The sequence below is a fragment of the Elephas maximus genome, chromosome 8 (genome assembly GCF_024166365.1).
Source record: "Elephas maximus indicus isolate mEleMax1 chromosome 8, mEleMax1 primary haplotype, whole genome shotgun sequence".
Lineage (NCBI taxonomy): Eukaryota > Metazoa > Chordata > Mammalia > Proboscidea > Elephantidae > Elephas > Elephas maximus.
This window is the reverse complement of record NC_064826.1, coordinates 8958224-8985787: the sequence shown is the minus strand read 5'-3', so window position 1 is coordinate 8985787 and position 27564 is coordinate 8958224. Positions and strand designations below refer to the sequence as shown.

General features: G+C 44.5%; 1 protein-coding gene across 8 annotated transcripts in view; it reads left to right on the top strand.

Moving 5' to 3' along the window:
* The window catches only part of AGK (acylglycerol kinase), a 115826-nt gene that overhangs the window by 31483 nt on the left and 56779 nt on the right, over window positions 1-27564 (top strand). For 6 of the 8 annotated variants that reach the window (XM_049894648.1, XM_049894645.1, XM_049894644.1 and 3 more), the window contains exons 4-10: window positions 6426-6465; window positions 9747-9826; window positions 13157-13232; window positions 17520-17612; window positions 20191-20223; window positions 21790-21884; window positions 25122-25191. In XM_049894648.1, the coding sequence (XP_049750605.1) occupies window positions 6426-6465; window positions 9747-9826; window positions 13157-13232; window positions 17520-17612; window positions 20191-20223; window positions 21790-21884; window positions 25122-25191 (487 nt within the window). The other 2 variants (XM_049894650.1, XM_049894651.1) reach the window with 2 other exon arrangements.

Genomic DNA, 27564 nt, shown 5'->3' with positions numbered 1-27564 from the left:
ACGCACTGCAAGAGTTGTGTAGCTTCTTGGGTTACCAAGAGGAGCTCCTTACTTAGCTTTCTTAGAGGGTTTTGTGCCTGGTGGCACCATGGTTAAGTGCTCAGCTGCTGAACAAAAGGTCGGCAGTTTGAACCCACCAGTTGCTCCACAGGAGAAAAGCACTGGCGATCTGCTCCTGTAATGATTACAGCCTTGGAAAGCCTGTGGGGCAGTTCCACTCTGTCCTTTAGGATTGTTATGTGTTGGAGTTGACTTGATGGCAGTGGGTTTGAGTTTTGGGTGTAGTTATATTACAGGAGTCCCTGGGTGACACAGTTAACCTGCTCGGCTCTTAAATGAAAGGTTAGAGGTTTGAGTCTACCCAGACGCCCCTCGGAAGAAAGGCCTGGTGATCTGCTTCAAAAAAACCAGCCACTGAAAACCCTCTGGAGCACAGTTCTACTCTGCCACACGTGGGGTCACTGTGAGTCGGAATCAGCTTGACAGACCCAGGGTGTGCATGTGTGTGCACGTGCCTGTGCGTGTGCACGGTTTGGGGGCAAGACTAATGTAGCTCACTTGAGATGCATTTAGTGTTCTCTGTCAGCTCTCCAGCCCCCAAACAAACAAAAAAAAACAAACCTGTTGCCATCGAGTTAATTCCGACTCATAGTGACCCTATAGGACAGAGGAGAACTGCTCCTCCCCCCCCCCCCCGCCCCGCCCCATAGGGTTTCCAAGGATCGGCTGGTGTATTTGAGCTGTCGACCTTTTGGTTAGCAGCTCAGCTCTTAACCACTGTGCCACCAGGGCTCCTCCTAGCCGCCAGGCTCTCTTTCCTGTTCTCCGCTGTTCCCCTACTCTTACCATTTGTATCTTTAGCAAGATCATTGCCTGGGACTCCAGACCTGTCTTTCCAGGTGCCCCTGGACAGTTCTTCCTGGATCTGCCACCGCTGTGTCAGACCAACAGGCCCAAGCATCAGCTCAGCTTTCTTCCTCCTGACCCCGTGCCTCGTGCTGTGTTCCCTGCCTGACTGGTGCTGCCTCCACCGGATTGCTCAGGGCAGAAATGGGGCGCCATCTCTGACCCACCCCTCCAGCTTACCTCCTAAATGTCCAGGGAACCTGCCTGCCTCTCCCCTCCCTCTGCAGTGTTCCTAGGACCAGCCTGCATTCCTGAGGACCTGTGCTGGGCTCCCTGTGTACAATCTCACCTCTGACCAACGCCTTCTTCCCACCACATCAAGAAGGATCCTTCTAAGATGTAAATGTGGTCGCCTTAGTTCTCTTCTTAACACCCTTCAGTGGCTCCCCACTGCCCCTAGGGTAATTCCACACTCAAATGCTTAACGGGCCTGGGCCACCTGGCCTTTGCCTGGCTCCTCCCGTCTGCCTCCTCCTGCTCCCTGCCAGCATGCTGGCTCCAGCAGGCTGAGCAACTCTCCTTTTCTGAAATCTTTCACCTTCTAGTGGTTGCAGGCTTTTGTTTGTTTTTAATTTTATTATGGTGAAATACACGTAATGTAAAATTTGCCGTTTTAACCATTTTTAAGTGTAGGATTCAGGGATGGTGAGCTCATTCATCACAGTGTGCCACCTTCGCCACTGCCTGTTCCCAGGTGTGTCTCACTCCGCAGACAGGACACCCCTTGCAGGTGTTTAACCTGCCCTGCCTCCGCCTGGATCCTGCTCCCCTCTGTGCCTGCTGCTTTCTGTCTCTTCTTCACTTTCAGCTTCCCTGTCATGTCTTCTCAGAAGCCTTCTCTGGTGCCCTCGAGACAGGGTTGTTGTTGTGTGCCGTCGAGTCGATTCTGACTCATAGCGACCCTATAGGACAGAGTAGAACTGCCCTGTAGGGTTAGGTACCCCTTGAGATGCCTTTTATGAAGCACGTCAGAGTCAGATTGTATTGTGACTGCCTGCTTGCCTCTCTTCCACTCTGAGCTGCCAGCGTCCAGGTTAGGGCCAACTGGGCTACTCACCAGTATATCCTAGGCTCCCAGCTCAGGGCCCGGGCCTGCTGCTTGTCAAGAAACACGCTTTTACTCTACCAGGGAACTTTACCCAGAGCTGGTCTGCTCTGCCCCTCCTCCTATGCTTCCCAGGCAGGACAACCCTCTTCACTGTGCTGGACATGGCACTTGGCAAGTGTTGAGTGAGCTCCGTTTCACCAACTGCTTTTGGAAGCTTTTCCCCACCTGAGCTTTTTTCTTTGATTGTGCTTTAAGTGAAAGTTTACAATTCAAGTCAGTCTCTTGTATAAAAACTTAAACACACCTTGCTATGTACTCCTAGCTGCTCTCCCTCTGATGTGACAGCACACTTCTCCGTTCCACCCTGTATTCCCAGTGTCCATTCAGCCAGCTTGTGTCCCCTCCTGCCTTCTCATCTCGCTTCCAGACAGGAGCTGCCCACATAGTCTCATGTGTCTACTTGATCCAAGAAGCTCACTCTTCACCAATATCATTTTCTATCCCATGGTCCAGTCCAATCCCTGTCTGAAGAGGTGACTTTGGGAATGGTTCCAGTCTTGGGATAACAGCAAGTCTGGGCACCATGATCTCTGGGGTCCCTCTAGTCTCAGTCAGACCAGTAAGCCTGGTCTTTTTACAGGAATTTGAGGCCTGCATCCCACTGTTCTTCTGCTCCATCAGGGATTCCCTGTCAGGGCAGTCATCGGTGGTAGCAGGGCACCATCTAGTTCTTCCGGCCTCAGGCTGATGTAGTCTCTGGTTTATGTGGCCCTTTCTGTGTCCGGCGCTCATATTTTCCTTGGGCCACCTGACATTTTTAAAGTCATGCTGTGGGTTTAAATTTTGAAAGTTGTATTAGATGAGACGAGGAAGTGATCCGATTAATAAAATGTGTTAGAAAGTGTACATCCAATGAGTAGACGCATATTCAGTGGTGTCAGTGATGGTAAGAAGAGCGTTCAGACTTTGCTCTGGGGCTGGGCTGGCCTAGGTGTGAATTCCAGCCCCACAGCTTAGTAACCCTGTGACCTTGGGCAGGTCCCTCTCCTTTAGGCCTCACCTTTCTCACCTGTGAAATGTGACAGTTGTACCTGCCAGGCAGGGTTGTTGCAGAGACTAAGTAGTGCCTGGCACATGGCAGTTGCTCTATGAATTTTAAGTTTTCTCTTTTATTCCATCAATGCTGCCGTTACTGAAAACATTTTTGGAATTTCTATTTTGAAATGGTTTTCAGAGCTTGCCATAGATCATCAGAAAATCTCAATGGGAGAAATCTTTTTTTTTCTTAGATAATATATTTGGTTTTTAGAAGCAACCTGGTTCAGAGAGCAGGATCAAGGTGGTTAATACCATTTTTTGATATTGAAAAATTCAGTATGATGATAATGAGGTTTTCTGAATTGGTACACATCCTGGTTTTCCCACAGAGTCTTTGTCAGCACATTCCATTTGCATGTGAAAACTCAGGGTATTAACTATCATAAAATCTTTTGATTTTGAATAGCACTGCGGTAAATCAAGCTGTATTAGTAAGCTCAAGAGAGCTGAGGTCTTGAATGATATATTTAATTGCAAGTGAACCATTCAAATCTTACTTCCAACAAAAAAGGATGTGGGAAAAAATAGTCCAAGGCTCTACCCTGCATTCCTGCATACTTGGGGCAGGCCCCTTTTCAGCCAGGCCCCCAGGAACCAGGTTGGGGAAGTGGAGTGAGGTAACAATCTCCACTAATGGCGGCGGGGGAGGGGGGGTGGTGGGGGTATACCTGGTTACTGGGAGGAGCCCTGGGAAGGACAGTCAGGGACATGAACGGGTGAGGTGAGAGGGATGCAGTGTTCACAGAGGCGTAGAGGACCACAGGATGAGCAGTCACAGGCACAGGGAAATGGGCCACGGGAAGCAGGCGCAGAGCCCTGGAGACCCTTGCCTTGTCCAGGGAGTGTGGCAGCCAGGTAGGCTGGGGCTTGCTCAGCTTGGGGTCCAGGGATAATGCTCAGGTGACTACAAGGAGCACGGCTTTCTGTACTGGGTAAATAGTTGGTATTTCACCTCTTCAGTGACTATAAGGCCCCAAATATGAAGGGCCCAGTAAACTATAAAGGGCTGTCTGTATGCTAATTGGAGCCCTGGTTGTGCAGCTGTTAAGAGCTCGCCTGCTAACTAAAAGGTCTGTCCTAAAAAACCCAGTGCCATTGAGTCGATTCTGACTCATAGCGACCCTATAGGACAGAGTAGAACTGCCCCATAGAGTTTTTAAGGAGTGCCTGGGGGATTCGAACTGCTGACTCTTTGGGTGGCAGCTGTAGCATGTAACCACTACGCCACCAGGTTTTCCAGGTCTGTCCTATAGGGTCACAGTGAGTTGTAATCGACTCAACAGCAGTGGGTTTGGGTGGAGTTTATATGCTGATTATTCTTAAACATCTAATGGCTTATACCCCAAATCTGCCTCATTTTTGGTATGAATTTTTCCAGGTCTGTCCTATAGGGTCACAGTGAGTTGTAATCGACTCAACAGCAGTGGGTTTGGGTTGAGTTTATATGCTGATTATTCTTAAACATCTAATGGCTTATACCCCAAATCTGCCTCATTTTTGGTATGAATATGTTTTGTTGATGTTGGAATGACTCACTGAGAGTGAGTGATGGAGGGAAGTGGAACGGAACATGGATATTGGTGGGGAGTCTGAACAGGAGGGAGCCTGGGCTGACGGTGGGTGGGGAGTCTGGGCAGCGAGTGGGTGGAGAGCCTGGGTAGAGGGAAGCCTGGGCTGTGGTGAAGGGTGCAGCTCAGCCAGTGGGAACAGCTTGGCTGTGGAGGCCGCCTGGGGCTGGACTTTGAAGGGCCGTCCTGTCTTCGCTGTCTGTCAGCGTGGGCTTTGCCGTCCTGGTGTCACCGTGATTTTGGTGGACCATTGTCCGAGTTCCATTGTCCGAGTTTCAGGTTGGCGGCGTTTTCTTGCTGCAGCTTCCCGCTCCGTGACGTGTGGGGTGGCTCTCCAGCCTCCCACAGAGGAATGTCACCGAGCAGTCTTAACTGCCACTGTGGCAGAGAGCAGAAGAAAAAAGGTGGTTTATTTTACTTCCTGGTAGTTCAACCTTAGATATCAACATTAGATTTGAATTAGTATAAAAATGCGAAGTTAAAAAGAAAATAAGTAAAATAATCCGTTCCTTAAATCCTTTCCTATGAATTGGCTAACTCGGTAAAAACCCAGTGCCGTCGAGTCGACTCTGACTCATAGCGACCCTATAGGACAGGGTAGAACTGCCCCATAGAGTTTCCAAGGAGCGCCTGTTGGATTCGAACTACCAACCCTTTGGTTAGCAGCCGTAGCGCTTAACCACTACACCACCAGGGTTTCCATGAATTGGCTATTGGCTGTCTTTTCCGGTACTGGTTTTCTTGACTCTCGTCAAGCAGCTTGAAGTTACCGTCCTAGCGATGGCAGCACCGAGATCAGCGTTGCCTCTTACACAGAGGAGAGTCTGGAGCCCTGTAGGCAGGCAGCCGTTTAAAGCGCTCTCACAGCTTAAGGAGCACAAACACATTCTGGAGACCTTATGTTAAATAAAAGATGCACATATTCGGGCAGGAGACTTCCATTTGTGCAAGTCAGAATTTTGCCTCATGCCAACAATTTTCATTTATGGTATAATCGTGTGCCTGACTGTGATATAAAAAATAAGGGATTTAGATAAAACAGCAGCAGAAGCAATGAAACATCACATTTATTTTCGGCTTATGACCTGAATAATTTCCACTGGGTGAGAAAAATACAGGGTGTGTGTATTCGTTATCTATTGTTGCCGTAACAAACTCTCACAAACTTAGTGGTTTAAAACAACACAGATTTATCATACAGTTCTGGAGGCCAGAGGTCTAAAATGGGCCAAATTGGGCTGGAATCAGGGAGTTGAGAGGGCCTAGCTCTTTCTGAGGGCTCCAGGGGACAGTCCGTTTCAGTGGCTTTTCCAGATTCCAGAGGCCCCCCGCGTTCCTTGGCCCACAGCCCCTCCTCTGTTGTATCGCTACCCCTGCTTCTGCAGTCCTGGCTCCCTCTGACCACAGCAGGGAAAGACTAATCTTTTAAGGACCCATGTGACGAGATTAGGCCCATGTGGATAACCCAGGCTAATCTCCCACCTCAGGGTCTTAAACTTACACCCGCGGAGTCCCCTCTGTCATGTGAGGTAACCTTCACAGGTTCTGAGGATTGGGGCATGGGCATGTTTGGGGGGGTTCCATTCTGCCGACAGCTATATGAGAATAGTTAGCCCAGAATTCTAGTCCATGAAAGTATTTTTCTAGTGTGCCATATTTGTTCTTAGGTCTTTAAGAAATTTTCACTTGGTATTTTATTTTATAGAGAAGAGGAGCGTGTATTAAGAAACCAAAAACCAAATGTATTTGTCTGGATTGTAATCTCCTGTGAAAACTAACGCCGGTCTCCTCTGTTTATTTGACAGTGATAACCTGCTCAGGAGGGCAGCCTGTCAGGAAGCCCAGGTAATGCCACCTTATGTGATAAAAGTAACCCCTCATCCCTTCTTGCAGAATGCAGGCTCCTCCCGGGCACTGAGCAGTGCCTTTTGTCTGTGTGGCTCCCGGCGGATAGGGCCAAGAGCTGACTGAGTGGAGCCCAGAGAAGTTAGCCAGCTGGTGGGGGACAGTTCTCATGCCCCCTCCCTTAGTCCTGTTTGCTTGTGGACCAGCCCCAGGAGCACACCCTGGACTGGTTGAGCCCTGGGAATTTGTTCATGTCTGTGTTGTCCTCCTTGAAGACTGGGCTGAACCCTGAGTCCTCCCTGATCCACTAATCCCCAGGATATCGATTCAGAACCGGTGTTACCTCAAAAATCCAGTTTTCTTAAAGCTCTTGACTCATATTGTTAAAGCCCACCTCACCAGCTCAGGTGACGCACACCACGCGCATTGCTCTCCCAGCCCATGACACCCTGTATGGATCTGACTGTGCTGGCGGTGGCTGCTGGTAAAATCCTTTCCAGTTTAAGACCCCATTTTGGCCCTGCCCTGCCCTCCCCTCCGCATTGGTACGTTATAGCTACAGAGGAATTTCCACACCTGGGCGGCCTTTTTGTTACATGTTTAATCTGAGGATGTCAGAAATCCCAGAAAGGAGACGTGGAAATCAGAAACGGCAAATGGAGGATGCGTTTAGTAGGAGAGGCGGGTGGGGAACCCCGCTGGTTTCTGAAACGTGTTCGTGGATGACCATGACAACAGATGCTATTAATCAATGCCTCTCATTTGGGATTTTGAGCCAGCTCTTCTAAATCTGTTTCAAAAATTGGCTGCTTTTTTGTTTAAATGTTTCATCTCATATAGCTCTAAGTTGTTTCAGAAATCAACTCAAATAAACTTTAAATTTGAGGAGATCCCTGTGCCAAGCTGGCCGGAAACACTGGAGACCTGTTTTTCTCTCTTCAGGGGAGAGTAGACAATCTGTCAGTCTGTCCTACTGTGGTGGCTTGCGTGTTGCTGTGATGCTGAAAGCTACACCATCAGTATTTCACATACCAGCAGGGCCACCCATGGTGGACAGGTTTCAGTGGAGCTTACAGACTAGGAAGTAAGGCCCGGAGATCTATTTCTGAAAATCAGCCAGTAGACCCCCTGTGGGTCGCAAGAGAGTATTGTCTGATATAATGCTGGAAGGTGAGCCCCCTAGGTTGGGAAGCACTCAAAATACACAGTGGCCGCAACAATGGACTGGAGCAAACCAATGGTCATGAAGATGGTGCAGAACTGGGCAGCGTTTTGCTCTGTTGTACATGGGGTCGCCATGAGTCTGAGCCGACTGGACCGCAACTAACAACAGACCCCCGTGACCGTCAGGCCCTCCCTTCCCTCTTCAGTGCGAATGCTTCCATGTTTGCAGGGGTCCGTCTCACACTCTTTCAGGGACTGTGTCCCTTTGGTTGTTTGCTCTCACTCAGTCTCCACTTCTCTGCACACGCCTGGCGTCTTCCGTCTGTTAAAGAAGTGGGCTCATCCTTATAAGCACCTCTAGTTAGTTTTCCTCTCTGTGTCCTTCCCTTTATGGTCTACGTTCTTGAAAGAATAGGGTTTTTTACACTCCTCATGTCACACAAGCTTCTCAGATCACTGTGATTTCACACAAGCACCTAACCCATTGTGAACCTGAGGTCGGAATTCTAGAGGCCGAGAAACCAAAACGGGAATAATCTGAAACTGTAGGTCTGAATTTGCCAGGCCAGAGAGCCTGCTTAATGGAGTCTTCTCTGGCCACATTCCAGAAATAGTATGGACAGAACAGATTATAATATTTGCAGATTTGGCAGCAAATGGTAACATCTAAGAAACAGTAAAAATTGTACAAGAAAGCTTTTACCATGAAACAACTTGTCTCCCTGAAGTACTCAGAAAAAGAAGTTTTATTATGTATATATATTTTTTAACCAAGAAGAAGACCAGAAACCAAAAAAGCAAACCCGTTAACATCAAGTGAATTCCAACTCAAACTCATAGTGACCCTAGAGAACAGAGTAGAACTCCCCATAGAGTTTCTAAGGAGCAGCTGGTGGATTCGAACTACTGACCGCTTAGTTAATTCTTAATCACTAAGCCACCAGGTCTCCAAGAAGAAGTAGGTGGGTCTGGAAGGGCCTCCCGTGGACTGTCAGGGAGGTGGGCTATTTAGAGTGCATTGTTTAATAAAATCTTTATGTAATGTTCCTTTTTTCTCCTGTCTTTGTTTGTACTCCTCCTACCCTTGAGTGCGGCCTTCTTGGCCCCACCACACAAGCCTCAGGTTTTCCTCTTCTGGTGTTCCCTCTTGTACTCTGGCTGACCGTCTTCTCCAGAGCAGACGCGGCAGCAGCAGCTCCATTCAGCTCTCACATCCAGCCCTTCATGCTGCCTGGTCCCTGACTGCTCTGTAGAGCCGAGAGCATACAGCTCACCTGGGTTTGGAGCTAGATGTGAGTTCCAGGCCTGTCACTTATTCACTGCTTGACAGCGAGTGACCATTTTTCTGAACGTTGGTTTTCTTTTCTATGAAAGTGGGATTACTTAATACTGCCTTAGTTTCTGAGAACTCAGAATAACGTGTGAAAGTGGCAGACACTAGGTGCTCAGGAAATATGAGTTCCATTTCTTTCCCTGTTACCATGTTGTTGGGTGCTGTCAAGTGGATTCTACTCATAGCAACCCCATGTGACAGAGTAGAGCTGCCCCGCGGGGTTTCGTAGGCTGTGATCTTTATGGAAGCAGATTACCAGGGCTTTTGTCTCTTGGAGCAACTGGCAGGTTCGAACCACCAGCCCTTTGGTTAGGATTGAGCGCTTTTCCACTGAGCCATCAGGGTCCTTTCCTGTCACCATATAGGGCTGCAAAGAAGAGGAGGGAAATTGAATGTCAGGTTTTTCTTTTATGGGTATAAAGATGTAAAGATTAGCTGGTAAACACCAAGATAACTCACGAATAGACTATAGTAATAAGGGAAAGGAGAAAAAGATCGTACTCTGGAAATGGAAGACAAAGGAATTAACTTCCCTCTGACAGGCTAGCCTTGCTGGCTCTGTGTCAGTAATAAACCTAAACATCTCCTAGAGAGAAGTTACCTCTAGTAAAGCAAAACTGTCTTCTGTGGATGGTGTCTGGGTTAATACAAGACCAGAGAAGAACATTTTTTCTCGAGTAGATACAGTATCTTCTGGAAGGAGATTCTTCTGGAATGAAAAAGTATGTGTGATCACTAACTGAATCAAAGGACTTTTAGTTAACTTTTCTTTTTTCCTTTTCAGATGTTTGGCAATCAGCTCATTCCGCCTAATGCACAAGTGAAGAAAGCGACCGTCTTTCTCAATCCTGCAGCTTGCAAAGGGTAGTTCCGTCTGTGATTTGTTATGTATTTGGTTTTTCTAACAGGGGAAAAAAAACCAAACCCTGAATATGAGACAGTAGTGAGACTGTGTGGGGCTGTAAGAGTTAGATTCAGTATCTTCTATCAGCAAGATTTGGCTATAAAGTAGAAATAACTGTTAACATTTAGATGTAACTATAAAACTAACGGATATTTAATAAACTTGTCTAATTGAGGTTTAGACATCGTTTCTGAATTAACACACCCAAAGAAGCCTTATCTGCTTGGAAGTAGTGCCGGTGGGACCCACTGCCCTGTTGCTGTGGCATCCGTCATAGACCACCTCAGTAGGGTGTCAGTGCTTGGCTACTCACGGAAAGGCTGGAGGTTCAAGTCCACCCAGAGGCACTCAGCCGTTGGAAACCCTGGGGTACACAGTTCTGCTCTGACACACGCAGGGTCGCCGTGAGTGGGAGTCGACTCAGCAGCAGCCGGTGTTTCTTGTACGTAGTTCAGAGACAGCTAAGAGCACTGTGGGCTTGGGAGCTCAAAAGCGTTTTCTTCCGGAAGAAGTGGACCTGGAGCTGGGTCTTGGAGGAAACCTGAAGCAGGCAGAGGAGAGTGTTTGCCCTTCCTGGCTGAGTCAACAGCCACTGGCCATTGATGTTGCAGGGCCCTCTGTAAACTGGCCTGGCCACCCAGAGGTCAGGGCTGGGTGAGGATTGTGTGGATGAAGGTGTGAGGAGCAGTCCGTCAGGTTGCAAGTGGCAAGGTTGACGCTGTCTGGGTGGAACTCGGTGGGCTGTGTGCTCAGGTGTGCCTCTGGCCACTGCGGGCACCAGTGAGCCTGCCTTCGTAGATATGACGAGTCATGCCTTTCTTCTTTTTTTTAATACCATGTTTTTGGTGAAGGTTTACACAGCAAATCAAGTTCCCATTTAACAATGCTTATTTCTTTTAAATCTAGTAGTTTAAGGGTTTTACCTAAAGATTTTCTGAATGGGCTCCGTTACCTGGCCTAAGTGAGTCATATTTGCCAGCTTTGTCACAGCCACTTTCCTCCCCGTAAACGCCAGCACCTGCCTGTTGATCACTCTCCTCTAATCCCGATAGTAAACGCCACCAACCAGTGAACAGGTGCCAGCACAGCTGGAATACCAAGATCATCAAGTGGTCAGTGGAGGCCTGTGGCGGAAGGTGGCGCTGAACTCACGTGGGCTTTGGAGCTCGAGGAACCTGGTCTGTGCGGTGTTTTTGTGATACAGTGGGGGTTACTTCTTAAACCCTCAGTTTACCCACCTGTAAAATGGGAACAGTAATGGCACTTATAAAATTACCATATAGATATGTGCTTTTAATGCCTGTACGTGTTTAGCATTATTTCCAGTACATGAAAATCACTCGGTAAGAGAAACATCACCTGCTAATACCGTTATCATCGACCCCTAGGCTAACTTCCAAACTTCTTCCACTTTGTTCTCCCTGCCCCCGGAAGGGCCGTGCCTCTCCTTCTGCCTCCGTTAGTAACTTACCTTTCCATGTCCTGTTCCTTCAGAGGCCTAGTCAGTCAGTAACTTGCTAGTTTCTGATCAAGAAATTAATGACAGTGTGTTTAAGCTATAATAGTCATTTTGAGATCCTCCTTCTAAGAGTTTACATTTTTACATGCCAGTACCTTTGCCTTTTTAAAAGTGAGTGGATCCTTGCTGAAAAGTGCAGCAACACCACCCCTGAAACTATTGCCCCGAGATAATCTTTAAATTTAAACATTAAATCAAAACAATCTCCTGAAATCTTCTTAAAACCAAACCGAATTTAGCTTAGTAAAGAATATCTGCCTGGAGCATTGTGCTCTTCTGCGATCTAACTACATGGTATAAAACTGACAAGAGCGACCTGAAAGGTTAGCTAGGAACCTTAGGGGGCAGTGAGTTTATGTTAACTGTGGAGGAACAGTTTGGAAGAGGAGGGTAAGAGTGCTTGCACAACTCGAAGAATAGGCATATGCTCTGATGTTGTTCTCAGCAACAGCAAAAATAAATCATGAGAAAAAGAATAGTACCACCAGTTGCCACCAAGTCCATTCCAACTCATGGTGATCCCATGTTTGTGCAGAGCTGAACTGCTCCATAGGACTTTCAAGGCGGTAACCTTTTGGAAGCAGATCTTCAAGCCTATCTTCCAAGGTACCTCTGGGTAGGTTTGCACCACCAACCTTTCAGCTAATAGTGGAGTGCTTAACAGATTGCGCCACCTGGGGACCCCAAAAGTATAGTCCAGTACCTTCATCCAAAGGCAAGGCCAGCTCTGCCACCAAAGGAAAACCTGCCTTCTGGAGGCGCCCTCCGTCGAACAAGGTGAGCCCCTCCATGCTGCCCTGAGGCAGCGGCTCTGGAGACGCAACCGCGTTCACGCTTTAATTGCACCATTTTTGTCATCCTGGCTGCGTCCTGACACATGATTTATAATTCATCATGTAGCTGTTTCATTATGTAGTACTGGTTTAAAACTACATGAGAGCTTTAAGAAATAAGATAACTGTGTGTTTAGCATTAGTAAATAATACATTAAAGAATAATTGTTTTTTGTGTGTGTGTGAACGTGGAAGTTGTTCTAAGTACGTAAAGTTGTTACTTCACCCCGGTGCTATCTCACCTTTAATTATATAATAAATAATGCATTTCTTACTGGTAACATTTGCTTTTCAATCTTTTATATGGAGCATTAGAAGGAGAAAGACTCCTCACTTTCATTTTAGAGATTTTCTGAACCCATAGCATCACGTAAAGGCTCAAGTATAGGCCCGAATGTCCAAATCTTGTTTTTTAAACCAACTTTGGGGGGATTACAGATGTGTTGTGATTGATGATGGCAGATGCAGACTTCTCCAGGGCTTTGCGTCTTGGATATGGATCTGATCCACTTCCTTTCCTCCCTGTCAGTCCAGTAGTGAAATCAGCAGCCCTGGATGGGGCGTGTTTTCGGCAGCACTGCCTGAGCCCTCTCTTGTCAGATTGAAACCAGTTGCCCTCGAATTGATTCCAACACATGGTGTCCCAGTGTGTCTCAGAGTAGAGACCCACAGGGTTTTCAGTGGCTGATTTTTTGGAACTAGATCCCCAGGCCTTTCTTCTGAGGCGCCCTTGGGTGGACTCAAGCCTCCAGCCTTTTGGTTAGCAGCTGAGCACATTAACCATTTGCATATTGTTAAACGTCCTATACTTGAACAAATAAAGGAAACCTGTGTTCAGTAGTCTATTTTTTATTCCAGTCTAGGGAAAATGGTTGGGCTTTTTTCTCCCTCTTGAGGAGCTCATGTTAAAGTATCTTTATTTTTTCTTTTATCTGCAGGAAAGCCAGGACACTGTTTGAAAAAAATGCTGCCCCAATATTACACTTGTCTGGCATGGACGTGACCATCGTCAAGGTGAGCAGCGCGTGAAGGCGTGTTTACCTAAGGCAGCATCCTTACTACTGCTGCCCCCTGCAGAGCTTTCAGCAGAAGCCCCCGTCACTTAAGAATACAGCAACAACAAAAAAAGAAGTCAGTGCTGCGTCCTCGACGGGTTAATGGATGATCAGCTTTTCGTTTTCAGGGCAGGATTAGGTGGGGGCATGGAGAAGTTGATGCCTTTCCTCTGAGGGACAGGATGTGGAGTTACTATCTCTTGGAAGATGAAAGTTGTTATGGGCTCTGTAGTACCAGTGTGTTAACATTTAACATTTACTGAGACTTGTTTTATGGTCTAGCATGTAGTCTGTTTTCGTAAATGTTTTGTGTGTGCCTTAAAGGAATGTGTATCAACTGTTAGGTACTGTGTTCTATATAACCAGGAAAAAAAAAACAAACCCAGACCCATTCCATTTGAGTTGATTCAGACTCACAATGACCCTATGGAACAGAGTAGAGCTGCCCCATAGGGTTTCCAAGGAGTGCTGGTGGATTCAAACTGCCCACTTTTTGGTTAGAAGCTGGATTCTTAATCACTGCACCACCAGGGCCCTGTGTTCTCTATATGTCTGTTAAATCAAGCTGGTTAATTTTGTGGGTCAAATCTCCTATATCTTTACTGATTTTTTCATTTGCTCTGCCTGTAAATTATAGAGAGAAGAGTGTTAGAAATCTACTGTGCTTGCAGATTTATCTCTCTTCATGGTTTTGCCAGTTTTTTTCTCTTTATAATTTGAGGCTATGGTATTAGGTACACTCAAGTTTAGAATTATTTTATTTTCTTAATGGTTTGATCCTTTCATAGAATGACTCTCGTTAGGGCTAATACCATTTCTTTGCCATAGTCTGTCTTATCTGGTATTAACCGACTTGACAGCATTGGGTTTTTTTTTTTTAAATAGTAGATTCCTTCGATTAGTCCTTACCTGGTATAATTTCTCTATCCCTTCACTTTTACTCTTTTTTTATCTTTATATCTTAGATGTATCTTTGATAAAGGCATGAAAACAGTATATTAAGAAAACCCAACCGAATAATCTATGTCTTTTAGTTGAACAATTTAGTCCATTAACATTTATTGTAATTATTGGTGTACTTAGATGTATTTCTCTACCAGGCACCCATTACTACATGGCAAACTGCCTCAAAGTGTAGTGACTTAAAACAACAGCTCTTTCTCTGCTCACGGTCCTGGTGGTCAGCCATCTGTGTTGGGGCCGCTCTCCTGCCGGCCTCTGCAGTTCTGAGATGGCCTAGCTCAGTGCCTGGCAGGCGGTTGTGTCTCTACCAGGCCTCTTTCATGGTAGCGGGGCTCGCTGGAAGAAATTACAGACATCTTCTCATTTACCCCCAAATATTTTAGCATATGTTAAAAAAAAAAAAAGAATGCTTTTGTATATAACTGCAATATCTTTATCATACCCAACAAAAATAGTGACTGTATAATATCACCTAATGCTATCTAGTGCATGTTCAAATTTCCTGGGACATATTTTTTTTAATTATTTTTTTCTAATTTAAGGTATTTATAAATTTATGTATGAGTACTAATATATTACATGCATTATAACAAGTACACAGAAAATAGAAGCTTAAAAGGATGAGATTAAAAAATTAATAGAAATAGAAATAACAATGTTCAAACGGTTAACGTGCTCAGCTGCTAACCAAAAGGTTGGAGGCTTGAGTCCACCCAGAGGTGCCTCAGAAGAAAGGCCTGGGATCTAGTTCCAAAAAGTCAGCCGCTGAAAACCCTATGGAGCACTGTTCCACTCTGAGACACTTGGGTCACCATGAGTTGGAATCAATTTGAGGGCAACTGGTTTTAATCTAATAAGAGAGGGCTAAAGTAGTGCTGTAGAAAACATGTCTCCATCCAGGGTTGCTGATTTCATGTTTTCTTCTTATACCTCAAGAGAAACTGCTGCTCTGCAGGGTTTATTTTCTTTTAACTTTAATTTTGAAATAATATCAAACTTACAGAAAAGGCAAAAAGAGTAATTTGGAGGATTTCCATATGTACGTTACTTAGATTCCCCAAATATTAACCTCCTACCATGTTTGCCCTATTATCCACACACCCCCCCACACCCCCCACACCTACACACCCACACCCCCCCACACCCACACACACACACCCACCCCCTCCACACACCCCTATTGTTTTCCTGAATTGTTGGAGAGTAAGTTTTTTTTTTTTTTTAAGGGAAATATTGTCCCTATACTCTTAAGTGTAGACATCTCTTACGTAACCACAGAGCAGTTATCAAAATCAGGGAATAAACATTGATATACTACTGTTATCTAATAATCTGTAGAAATTTTTCAAATTAAGTCAGTCATTCACTAATGTCCTTTGTAACAAAAGAAGAAATAGTTTTTCTAGTTGAGGATTCACTCCAGGCTCCCATGTTGCGTTTACTTGTCGTATTACTTTAGCAACTTTAGAACAGTTCCTCAGCCCTTGTCTTTCGTGTCCTCCACAGTTTTGAAGAGTGCAGGTCACTGATTTTGTAGAAGGTCCCTCAGTTTGGCTCCATCTGCTGTTTTGTCATGTGTAGGTTCAGGTGAGGTATTTTTAGCAGAAATACCACAGAAGGAGTGTTGTTATTTCTCAGCGTATCAAATAAGGAAGCCCTGGGAGCTCTTTACATTAGATTATTAGCCTGAGGCTTTTCAGACTACCCAGGCAGGGTGAATTTGAGAGGTAGCATCGCCTGGGTGAGGACCAGCTTAAAGTCATGAATTCTCAGGGAACCGCTTGTTGTTGCTGATGTAGCAAGCCTTTTGCCTCGTATTAAGGAGCCCAGGTGGTGCAGCGACACCACCGTCAACGCAGTGGGTGCCTCCTGTTGGACCCAGCGTTCCCCAGAACTCTTATGACTTTTTCCCTGTGTCTCATTCCAAACTGGTTGCCGTCAAGTTGATTCCAACTCATAGCGACCCTATAGGACAGAGTAGAACTGCCCCATAGGGTTTTCGAGGCTGTAAATCTTCATGGAAGCAGACTGCCACATCTTTCTCCCACAGGGTGGCTGGTGGGTTCAAACCACTGACCTTTCAGTTAGCAGCCAGGTGTTTAAACACTGTGCTACCAGGGCGCCTGTGTCCCGTTAGGCCACTTTTTATTTTGTTTTGCTGCTTTCGGAATTCTCATGCCAAGCTCAGAGCCAGTCGTTCCATTTTTAGAGTAAAAAGTGGGATGATTCATCATAACTGAAATGCAGTGTCGGGACTTCTGCTCCCCCGTGTGAACTGTGAGTCAGTGCTGTGCAGGGCCTTGTGGCCTCAGGTGCCACAGCCCACCTGAAGTCCAAGTCTGCCTGTTAGAGTGTCCGCTTGTCCCGGTGCTGGGGTTGATTCCGACTCAACAGGGACCCGTGTGTGTCAGAGCTGTACTGTGCTCCACGGGGTCAGTGCGGTGCCAGCTGGGGAGGGCTTTGTCTGTGTTAGTGGTAGTTGAATCGTGTCCGTTAAAACGTCCTATTTGGTTTCAGAGGTGTACACCTCATTGGTGGTTGAATGGCTCATTGAAGTCTGTGCACATGTCTGAGGTGAACTGTCCTCAATAAAAATGCTTAGTCTTAGGTAGCGTTGACTACTTTGAATCATACTTGTGGTTTGTTGTGTCCAGTCATTGCAAAGTAGTTAAGAACCTCCTGTTACTTACTACAATACCTGCTGTCTAGTTACCTGCCGGTTGCTGGACACAGGGCTTCACAACAGCGTTAGAAGGAAACTATTGTCACCCCTCCCCCAACACACAAGCTTTCCTTGAGAAGGATGTTAAGATCCAGAGAGGATAAAGCCACTCAGCTAAAAAGTGGCAGAGTTGAGATTTACCCTCGGTTCCTTGGGCTCCGGATTCTCTTGTCTTTTCTTTCCATCTTTGCTCCCTGTTTGCACACATACTTGGCTTCCTGCTCTCGGATGGGAGGCCCTGGGCAAAGGACAGGGCAGAATCATCCCTGGACTGGAAGTGTGGCCTGTGCCCAGCTAGCTCTATAATCAAGAGAAACCACTGGACTTGGATTTTCACATTTGTGAATCAAAGAGCTGACTTGTCTGAAGTCCCTGCCAGCTCTAATTGTCCATAGTTATATAATGGCTTTGTTAGCATTTTAGTTTCTCATGCCTATCAATTATGTAAAATTTAAGAAGAAATATGATATAAAAGTTTAAAGAAAATATCCCATATCACTTAGCCTTTGTCCTTGTGGTCTTAGGTTGATAAAATTACCTGAGGCTTCCCTTGTATTTCAGACGGATTATGAGGGACAAGCCAAGAAACTCTTGGAGCTGATGGAGCAGACAGACGTGGTCATTGTCGCTGGCGGAGACGGGACACTGCAGGAGGTATGACCCTTTCCGTTAGAAACTGCCGAGCAGGCGAGGAGAATGGACGTGAGGTCTCAGAGCAGTGGCATAAAGTGATTACGATTTAAGGAACTTCCTTTCAATAATCCATTCTTTTAGGGTTTGCTACTCTCTTAAAGAAGAATAGTTTAAAATTTTCCCCGTGCACTGTTATATCATTGCTTCATGTACACGTGACGTAGGAGGGTTTTTTTTTTTTTACATTTAAATTTGATTAAAATGGGATAACCCAGGAGATAAAATGGTACTAGGTGGGATAAGCTTATCATATTTGGAAGACCTTTATGAAGTAGCCCTCTTTGTGATGGAATCATAGTTTCAATTATGAGGAGTGCTACTTGTAAGAAAAACTGAAAAGATTCCTTTGAAAACAAGCGTGTGCCCATTCTCACAGGTGATGTCACCTGAATGGTGCAGTACGGGAAGAGGTCCTCACGTTTAGATCTCTGCCTCTGCCTTGGCTTTACAGTCACAGGTCCTTGCTGCTTACCTTTGGCCCAATGAGGACAGGAGGTAGATTGCCCTGGAAATCCTGTTCTTTTCCCTGCAGCTGCCTAGCACATTGGTCATATAAGCTCTGAGGAGCCCAGTGCAGGTGATCTGCCACTGCACAGGCATCGATCCTGCACCCCTTAGTCGACACCTGTACCTCATTTCTGTCGCCTCTTGCCACCACTTGGTGGCTTTCATCAGCTGTCAGGGATCCGAAGCTAGCTGCAGCCAGGGCCTGATTCTGTGTTTGATGAGGCAATTATGGGAGTCTTAGTGAGCTTCTTTGAAAAAGTCTGTGCTAATGATCTTGTAATTGCTTTTACGGCTTTTTTTTTTTTTTTTTAATGAAGTGTAAAGAGTACTGATAGAGTGCCAAGCAAGAATGAAGTAGACCTCACAAGAGCTCACCCCATTTACCCCTGAAATCCAGTGAGGTAGAGAAGGGAGCAGAGATTTGCACTGACCTTCGCGGTGGCATGGTGGTTGAGCACTCGGCTGTTAACTGAAAGGTTGGTAGTTCGAACCCACCAGCTGCTTCTTGGGCGAAAGACATGGTAGTCTGCTACTGCAAAGATTTATAGCCTTGGAAACCCTATAGGGCAATTCTGCTCTCTCCTCCAGGGTCGCTGGGAGTCAGGATGTACTCAGTGGCAACAGGTTTGGCTTTTGGTTTTTACTTTATAAAATGTTTTTATAGCAAGGCACCAAATTGGGCATTTGGTATAATTACCTGTCTTCATCATCTAGTGCTGCCATAACACAAATACTACAAGTGGATGGCTCTAACAAAGAGAAATTTACTCTCTCAGTATAGGAGGCTAGAAGTCCGAATTCAGGGCGTCAGCTCCAGGAAGGCTTTCTCTCTCTGGGGGAAAGTACTTGTCATCGATCCTCCCTGTTTGAGGAGCTTCTCAGTGCCGGAACCTCGGGTACAGAGGACGCGCTGTTCTCCTGGCTCTTGTTTCTTGGTGGTATGGGGTTCCCACGTCTCTCTGCTGGCTTCTCTCTTTTATATCTCAGGAGAGATTGACTTAAGACACAACCTAATCTTATAGATTGAGTCCTGCCTCATTAACATAAATGCCCCTAATCCCACCTCATTGACATCATAGAGGTAGGATTTACAACACATGGGAAAATCACATCAGATGACAAAATGGTGGACGGTCACACAATACTGGGAATCACGGCCTAGCCAAATTGACACACATTTTTGGGAGATACAGTTCAACCTACAGCATCACCCAGAACAACCAAACCCACGGCCGTTGAGTTGATTCTGACTCATGGTGACCCTATGGAATAGAGTAGGGCTGCCCCACAGGGTTTCCAAGGCTGTAATGTTTATGGAAGCAGACTGCCACATCCTTCTCCCAAGGAGCAGCTGGCGGGTTCGGACCGCCAACCCTTGGGTTAGCAACCGAGCACTTAACCGGTGCACCACCAGAGCACCTGGTCCAATCACAGCGATACAGAAATACAGCAAAACACAAACAAGTTGTTGATGGTGACCCGGCATGGAGTGGTTAGGGGTTGTTTTTCTCTTCAGGTATTTCCCAGAGTTTCTCTAAGATGTGTATTATACTTATAAAGAGAAAGAAATTCTATAAACGTTAAAATTCAAAATACTTTCCTAACGGAGGAAGTGCCACCCTACCTCGTTATGATCAGTGAGAAGCCGCACAGAGCGTCTGCTTGTCGGGGTACAGCGAGGTTGTCCTTTTTCCTGTGCTATTTCATGGTAGCGAACCAGCGTCTTTTGTGTAACTGATGTGTGCATCATGTTTATACCCCTTTCACAGAGCTCCAGACATGATTCTGCTAATACATCCTGGAGTGTTTATAATTATTTTAGTTTTTTTCGTCTTCCTAGGTCAAGAGTAAAACCTGTGTTTCAGCACCAATTTTATTAGAGATTGCCTTGTGTTGTAAGAGCCGATACCTTTTCTGACAGAGTTTCTAGGAAGGAAACAGAAATGCATTTATGGCCGGTAAAAACTGAATCCAGTTCTTTTATGATAAGGGAAATACGTGTAGGTTGTAATAGTTTTTTTCACCCTTGTAGGTTGTTACTGGAATTCTTCGAAGAGTGGATGAGGTAAGCTTGAAAGAAAGAATAATTGCATTTCAGCTTTTTCTTTTCTATTCTTTTTACTCTCTCTACTTCTTTCCTTTACGTTTTCTCCCCATTTTATATTTTAAGGCGGGCACAAGTTGGATTTAGAAAGGCCTAGAGTACTGGCCTTAACCACTATGGGCTTTTCTGCTTTGATAACCCAGAGCATCCAATAGATGTTACCAACAGTAGCTTAACATACAAAATCTTTCTATGGAATATTCTCTTCGGTGAATTCCCTCCTGAATAAATTATGATATATTTATGTATACTGGTTGTATATACTGGCAAATAAATTATGGTACATCTATATATACTGAAAGCCATGTAGTAGTTAAATGAGTGAATTAAATCTATAAATATCTGCATGGTTAAATCTCAGAAACACTGAATAACAAAGGCAAGTTACCAAAGGATGCTGTGCATTTCTATAGAGTTTTAAAATTCAGAAAACAACACTACACGTCGTTAATGGATGCCTGAATAAAGGAGCCCAGGTGGTGCAGTAATTACGCACGCGGCTGCTAACGCAAAGGTCAAAGGTCGGCGGTTTGAACGCACCAGCCGCTCCTCAGGAGAAGGATGTGGCAATCTACTACCGTAAAGAATACAGCCTTGGAGGCCCTATGGGGTGGTTCTGTCCTGTCCCATAGGGTTGCTGTGAGTCCGAACTGACTTGATGGCAGCAGGTTTTTTAAATATGTAGTAAAAGAATAGTAATAACAGGGTGGAAAGGAATCACTCCAACTTCTGGCCAGTGGTTTACCTCTGAGATGGAAGAGAGGACGGTAGAATAAGAGGGACTTCAACTGTATCAATATCACTTTATTTCTTAAAACAAATCTGGAGCAAATACAGCAAAATGTTAGCATTTGTTAAATCTGGGTTGTGGGTCCACAGACGTTTTTTACATTATTGCATGTACTTTTCTAAAATAGTTTGAAATGTTTCATAAATAACAACAACCAAAAAATATATCTTTCTCAGTCCCTTTGTTAAACTGCTTTAGCCCTCACCCCCAAGTCTCATTTGTCGGTGACCCAGAGGTAGGTTGGATCCAGCCTGGAATGTAGCACCTCGCACTCAGAAGAGCCTTTTGAGACCTTACGGTGTCTGTCGTATTGGTGGCGTTCCATTAAATCAACTGCCCTACCCTTCACATCCTTGAACTTGCCTGTTCTCTTTACATCATTTATACTTGAGATGGTTTTATTGTCAGCCTCTGTACAAATGTCAGATATTCTTATGAATTTTATCTGCAACTTTTTCAAAGATTGTCACCCTCATGCATTTACCTAATATGTGCAAGACCCTCATTATCTTCACCAAATTTCAGTCAACCAGTTGCCATTACTGAGTTCTCAGATATTTCTCTGAAATTCTAGGTCATTGTATTTTCATGGACGTCCTTGTCTTGGAAACTGCTCTCTTGGGGTTTCCAGTTCCTCCCCTAGGGGCCTGGGCAGGGTAGTGGACACTTTCCTGCCTGTCTGCTCAGCCTGATATTCTCACCACAATAATAAAACTTTTCTTTTTTTTTTTCCCCAGGCTACCTTCAGTAAGATTCCCATTGGATTTATCCCACTGGGACAGACCAGTAGTTTGAGTCAGACCCTCTTTGCCAAAAGTGGAAACAAAGTCCAGTAGGTCGTCACTGTGGGTATTAGCGGGTGTGGGTGAGTGAGCCTGGGAAGAAGTTCATGTGTGTGTGGTGGCACTTGGTTTTGAGTTTCCATAGCCTGAAACGTGAAATAATTAATGGGAGGGCCCAGGTCAGAGTGCAACCTTTTGGTCCTCTGGGAAGTTTTCCTGTTGAGTTGTGGAGCTGGTGACCTGATAATGAGTCCCAAGGTCAGGGATGGAGATGAGCACTTGATCTCCTTTGTCAGCTATGAAAATAGCACCCCTCATCCAAACTGCTTCTTGCTTTTACCTGTTCAGTTCCCTAGGGAAGGCAGGTTTGCACTCATCACTTGTTAGTGTCCACAATGACAAATAGCACGTCCCCGGTGGTGGCCGAACCGCAGCCTTGGTTTCGTTATCTTGATGATGTCAATGGCTAAAACAACTAAATATAGTCTCCTTATCTGGGGAACAACAAAAGTGGTAGATGGTAGGGATACAGTGACCAGGAAAGCTGTGTAGCTCCTGATGTCTGAGTTAATTTGCTGTGAGTCTCATGTGTTACTGTTTTTCCTGGAAGCATTGTGTAAACAAAACTCTGGTCTTTCAAGAAAGCAGAGATCTTGAATTTGAGTGCTGGCTTTGCAAATGAATTAATAATGTAATCTTGAGCAAATAATGTTCACCTCTTAGTGTCGGTGGCTGGTGTCATCTTTGTGACACATTGGAAGAGGCCAGTAAATAAATACTTGTTGATTGGATGAATTAAAACTATCTTCAGACTTTTCTGGCTCTACCATTCTAGAATCAATAGCAGTATAATATTCAGGCGTTTTTTTGTTTTGTTTTGGGTTAAGGACTTTTTTCTCTGATTTGGAATTCTTTGGTTAACCTGGGTTTTTGTGGATTTATTTTTTGTGGTTGTAATTTTAGGAGTCAACTGGTATACCACTGTTAAAATTCATTCATCTGGGATAATTAGGGTGTTGGTAAAGCTGATAGCTGTGATGGGTTGAAAGATTTCAAATATGTTTAAGTCCAGAATGAGTTCATAATCACACTAAGAAAATAAATAAAAATGAAGAGCTTATTGGTCACTTGGAGGATACTAGGGAATCAACTTATTATTTTGGAAACTGGTAAATAAACTAAAAGAAAACAAGCATTTATCCTGCCTTTCTCATATGACCTATATTTCAGGGTAACCAAAATGTTGAGGGAAAATTTCTCTTTATAGAACAGATAATAAATTAGAAGGAATAATAGAGTTAAAAGATTGCAGTTTTGCAACTCTTTGTTAATAAATCTAGCCAGTGATTGTCAATTATTGCTCCATCACAGAAAGAGAGACGACCAGATGTTAGGTGCTTCCTGATGGAAGTACACACCACCACCTGTGGAGTATTTTTGCCTAAAACTCAAAACTGAATCTGCTATAGATTTTCCGTTCTAGATACAGATTATCAAGAAATGTAGGAAGCAGGCACAGACAACCCATTTCTTCAACAAGCAGGGAAAAGAAAAAAAGGGAATCTGTGGGTTTGAAGAGTCTTAAGAGACGTATGAACCAATGGCACCGTATAGATCTTATTTGGATCCTAATTTGAACAAAGAAACAAAGTATATATATACGAGTTGATCACGGAACAATTTAACATTGAATGTATGTTGATACAAAGAAATTATTTAAATGCTTTCAGTATGATAATGCTATTTTGTTTATGTTTTCAAAAATAAGAGTGTCTTTTAGAGATGCATACAGAAATATTTATGGATGAAGTGTTAAGATAGCTGGAATTTGCTTCATTTGATCCAGGGTAGGGGGAAGTGAGGGGAGGGTATAAAAAGAAACAAGGTTGGCCATGAGTTGATAAATATTGAGGCCGCATGAGGAGTATACAGGATTTCATGGTACTACATGCTTTTTTATAGGTTTGAAATTTTATAAAATCATTCATTCAGCAAATATTGAATGCCTACAAAGTGCCGTGCAGCATGCTAGTTATAGTGGTTAATTTAAAAACCAGCTGCCATTGAGTCAATTTTGACTCATAGCAACCCAATAGGACAGAGTAAAACTGCCCCATAGAGTTTCCAAGGAGTGGCTGGAAGATACGAACTGCCAATCTTTTGGTTAGCAGCCATAACTCTTAACCACTACGCCACCAGGTTTTCCATATTGGCTAATAGATGGGTAGATGGGTGTAAATTGATCACTAACCCGGGAGACCTTTCGGTCTATCAGAGGAGGCAGATGATAGGAAATTGATAAAGAAATGTACATTATACATTGTGATCTAGTCAAAAGAAAATGGACTCCATTCAGTGATAGATTACAGGGAAAGCCCCATGCCTGGGCTGTCGAGAGCTGGCCTCTCTGAGATGGTGACATTTAAGACACCATCTGAAGGATGGAAACTAGCCAGGTGCCCAAATATCAGCAGAGGGTGTCACAGGGGTGTGGGCAGGCTGAGCGAGGAAAGTGCGTGTAGTGTGTTTATTCCTTCTCTCTGCTCCAACAAAATCTTACTGTCGAGGCGCCTGCTGACTTAATATTTCTTCTACTAAGTGCATGTTGATGTTTATCTGTGTCTGACCTTGGATCTAATTATATTCTGAGCTCTAGAACTGCTGCTAAGCCTAGCAGAGTTTCACACACTCTGAATGGGAATTGATAGTACATGCCCTTTGATGAATACTATTTTTAGACTTTTCAAATGACTATCAGAACGTACATAAGAGCAGCCTTTTGTCTTTGAACAAAGCAGTCGGCAATTGAAATGAAGTGCATCCTAGTAACCCTGGAAAATGCGGGAACTGTGTCTTGGGTTCTGGATTCTATTTTGCTAAAGTAACTCCAACAAACTCTGTCATTTAGTTCTTCTGATTGGAGTGCCTTGAATTTCTTATAGTGAACGAAAGACATTGTTTTGTTATTAAAGTGTCCTATCATCTTTTGATAACTGTGCGTCAGGCACAGTGTCTATACTCAATAAAGGTTAAATAAATAAATAATGGGTGTGTGGTATGAACTTCTTGCCAAAGTCTTCTCTTAAGGTCCCTTTCAGGGCCTCCCACTGTATCCGTATCAGTAATTCTGTGCCCCTTTATTCTGCTTTCTTGGAGTATTTTGAGGGACTATGCCTGTTTCCTGACCCAACTACTAATATCTGGGCAGGGGTGTGTTTGTGTGTGTTTGTGCATGTGGGGGGGGGGTTGCTTCTTTACATGCTAATGGACTTCTCATTATCTCTTAGACACATCACAGATGCTACCCTCGCCATTGTGAAAGGGGAGACAGTTCCACTTGATGTCTTGCAGATTAAGGTACAGTCTTCTCTTTTTATTTTTTAAAAATTAAAAAAAAAAAAAAAATCAAAGTAATAGATATCCATGTTAAAGAAAATAACGTATAGCAGCTCAAATGAGATTCTAATGAAAACAACAGTCCCCCTTCTTACCCCGAGTCTTGTCTCTAGAGAAGAAGAATGTTCACTCTTTACCCATGTTGGTACCACTAACCAATAGGCCTGTGCTGCTCCGTTTGTTATATCAGCTCTAGACTTCATCTCCTGACCTTTTGTTATGTATGAGAATTCCTCCGTGTCTCCTCCCAGCATTGTTTTAATCTCTATTGTTAGCTCCTCTGTTGGTTACCTTTGAGCCACGGTAAGGTAGGTAAGGTAATTCATGTGTCTTACGTGGTTGTGTTCGTTATTAAAGGAGTGAATAATGGAAAGCACCGAGGACATGGTAGGTGCATTGCCCAAGGGGAGCCCTTTGTGGGTCCTGTCTCTCCTCGGAGGGGCTCATCTTTTTTGGAATTCAGATTGCTTGGCCGCCTTCAGTCTCAGCTCTCCAGTGAGCTTAAGGAAGGTTATGATTTTGCAGATTACCTGGCTTTTTCTCATCTGAGGGTGGGTCAGTGTTCTTTGCAGCTTCTCACATCCTAGGCGGGAGCAGAACTCCCCATTTTTCTATTGAGTTGTCTGACTTTTTCTTACTGATTTATAGGTGAACTCATGAATTTTTGAGAAATATATTTTCTAGTCGTGCCCACAGAAAGGGGCTAGAATCAGTGACGCTCAGTAGCAATGAGCACGCCCAGCACCCAGATCTTGGTCTCTACGTACCGTTCCCTAATAAAAGAAACTAGGACTCTGAAGAGATGGATTTCACAGGCAGGGCGAGAACAAGGCAAGAAAGTGCAGAAAAACAGTTGGGTATCTCACAGAAAGGCCTAGGAGCTGGATGGTGTCCTCCTGGCCAACCTTGGAACAATTTGAACATAAAAAAGAAAAGTAATGCTAATAGGTTATAACGGATTAAATAAGAATGAATAATGAGCCCACGGTCATATTACAGGAGAACTGTAAGCTTATAAATGTAGAAGGAATGATAGAAAATTACCATTTTGCCATCACCAGTGTAATAATTGATTCTGGAAAAGATTGTCAATGGGTGCTAAAACCATTGGATAAAAGGTTATTGGGAAACAGACCTGCTCACAATCTCAAAAAGTGTCAAAGATTACTTACTAATTACAAAGGGGTATACACCTTTATAACGGGAAAATCTAGCAGGCAGCACCTCAACCAAGTGCTCAGACGTGACATGACCAAATGGGATAAACTGACGTTAGTGCCTCCTGATGTGACATACTGAGATGATACAACGTTCCCGTCAACCTGCCCGCCGAAAATGTCAGCCTGCATCTGATGGTGAGAGGGCGACCTAACAAATTCATACCATGGGACAGTCTAAAAACAGCACTTAGCCTGGGCTCTTAAAAATTCAGTGTGGTGAAATCCAAAAGGAGGTAGAAGTCTGTTCTAGATTAAGGGAAACTAAAGAAATATCTACTGTTGAGACAGTGGCACAGGATTGGGCACCCTTCTGCTCTGTTATACATGAGGTTGCTGGGGGTTGGAGCTGACTTAATGGCACCTAACAACAACAAAGAAATATCACAAATAAACTCAGTTCAGGAGCTTAGATTGGAAAAATGAAAAACAACCAGTAAGAGCCATAAAAAGATTATTGGGACAATTCCCAAACCAAAAAAAAAAAACAAACCCTTTGCCATCGGTTGGCTCCTGACTCCTGATGACCCTATAGGACATAGTACAACTGCTCCATAGGGTTTCCAAGGCTGTAATCTTAATGGAAGCAGACTGCCACATCTATCTCTCATGGAGTAGCTGGAGGGTTTGAACTGTTGACCTTTAGATTAGCAGCTGAGCACTTAACTACTGTGCAGCCAGACTCGCACATACACATGCAAACATAACTTACATACTCTCCATCATATGCATGTTGTTGTTGTTAGGTGCCCTCAAGCTGATTCCGACTCACAGCGACCGTATGTACAGCCGAACGAAACACTGCCCAGTCCTGCACCATCCTCACGATCGTTGCTGTGTTTGAGCCCAGTGTTGCAGCCACTGTGTCAATCTATCACATTAAGAGTTTTCCTCTTTTTCACTGGCCCTCTACATTACCAAGCATGATGTCCTTCTCCAGGGACCGGACCTTTCTGATAACATGTCCAAAGAATGTGAGACAAAGTCTCGTTATCCGTGCTTCTAAGGAGCATTCTGGCTATACTTCTTCCAAGACAGATTTGTTCCTTTTTTTGCAGTCTGTGGTATATTTAATACTCTTCGCCAGCGCCACAATTCAGTGGGGTCAATTCTTCTT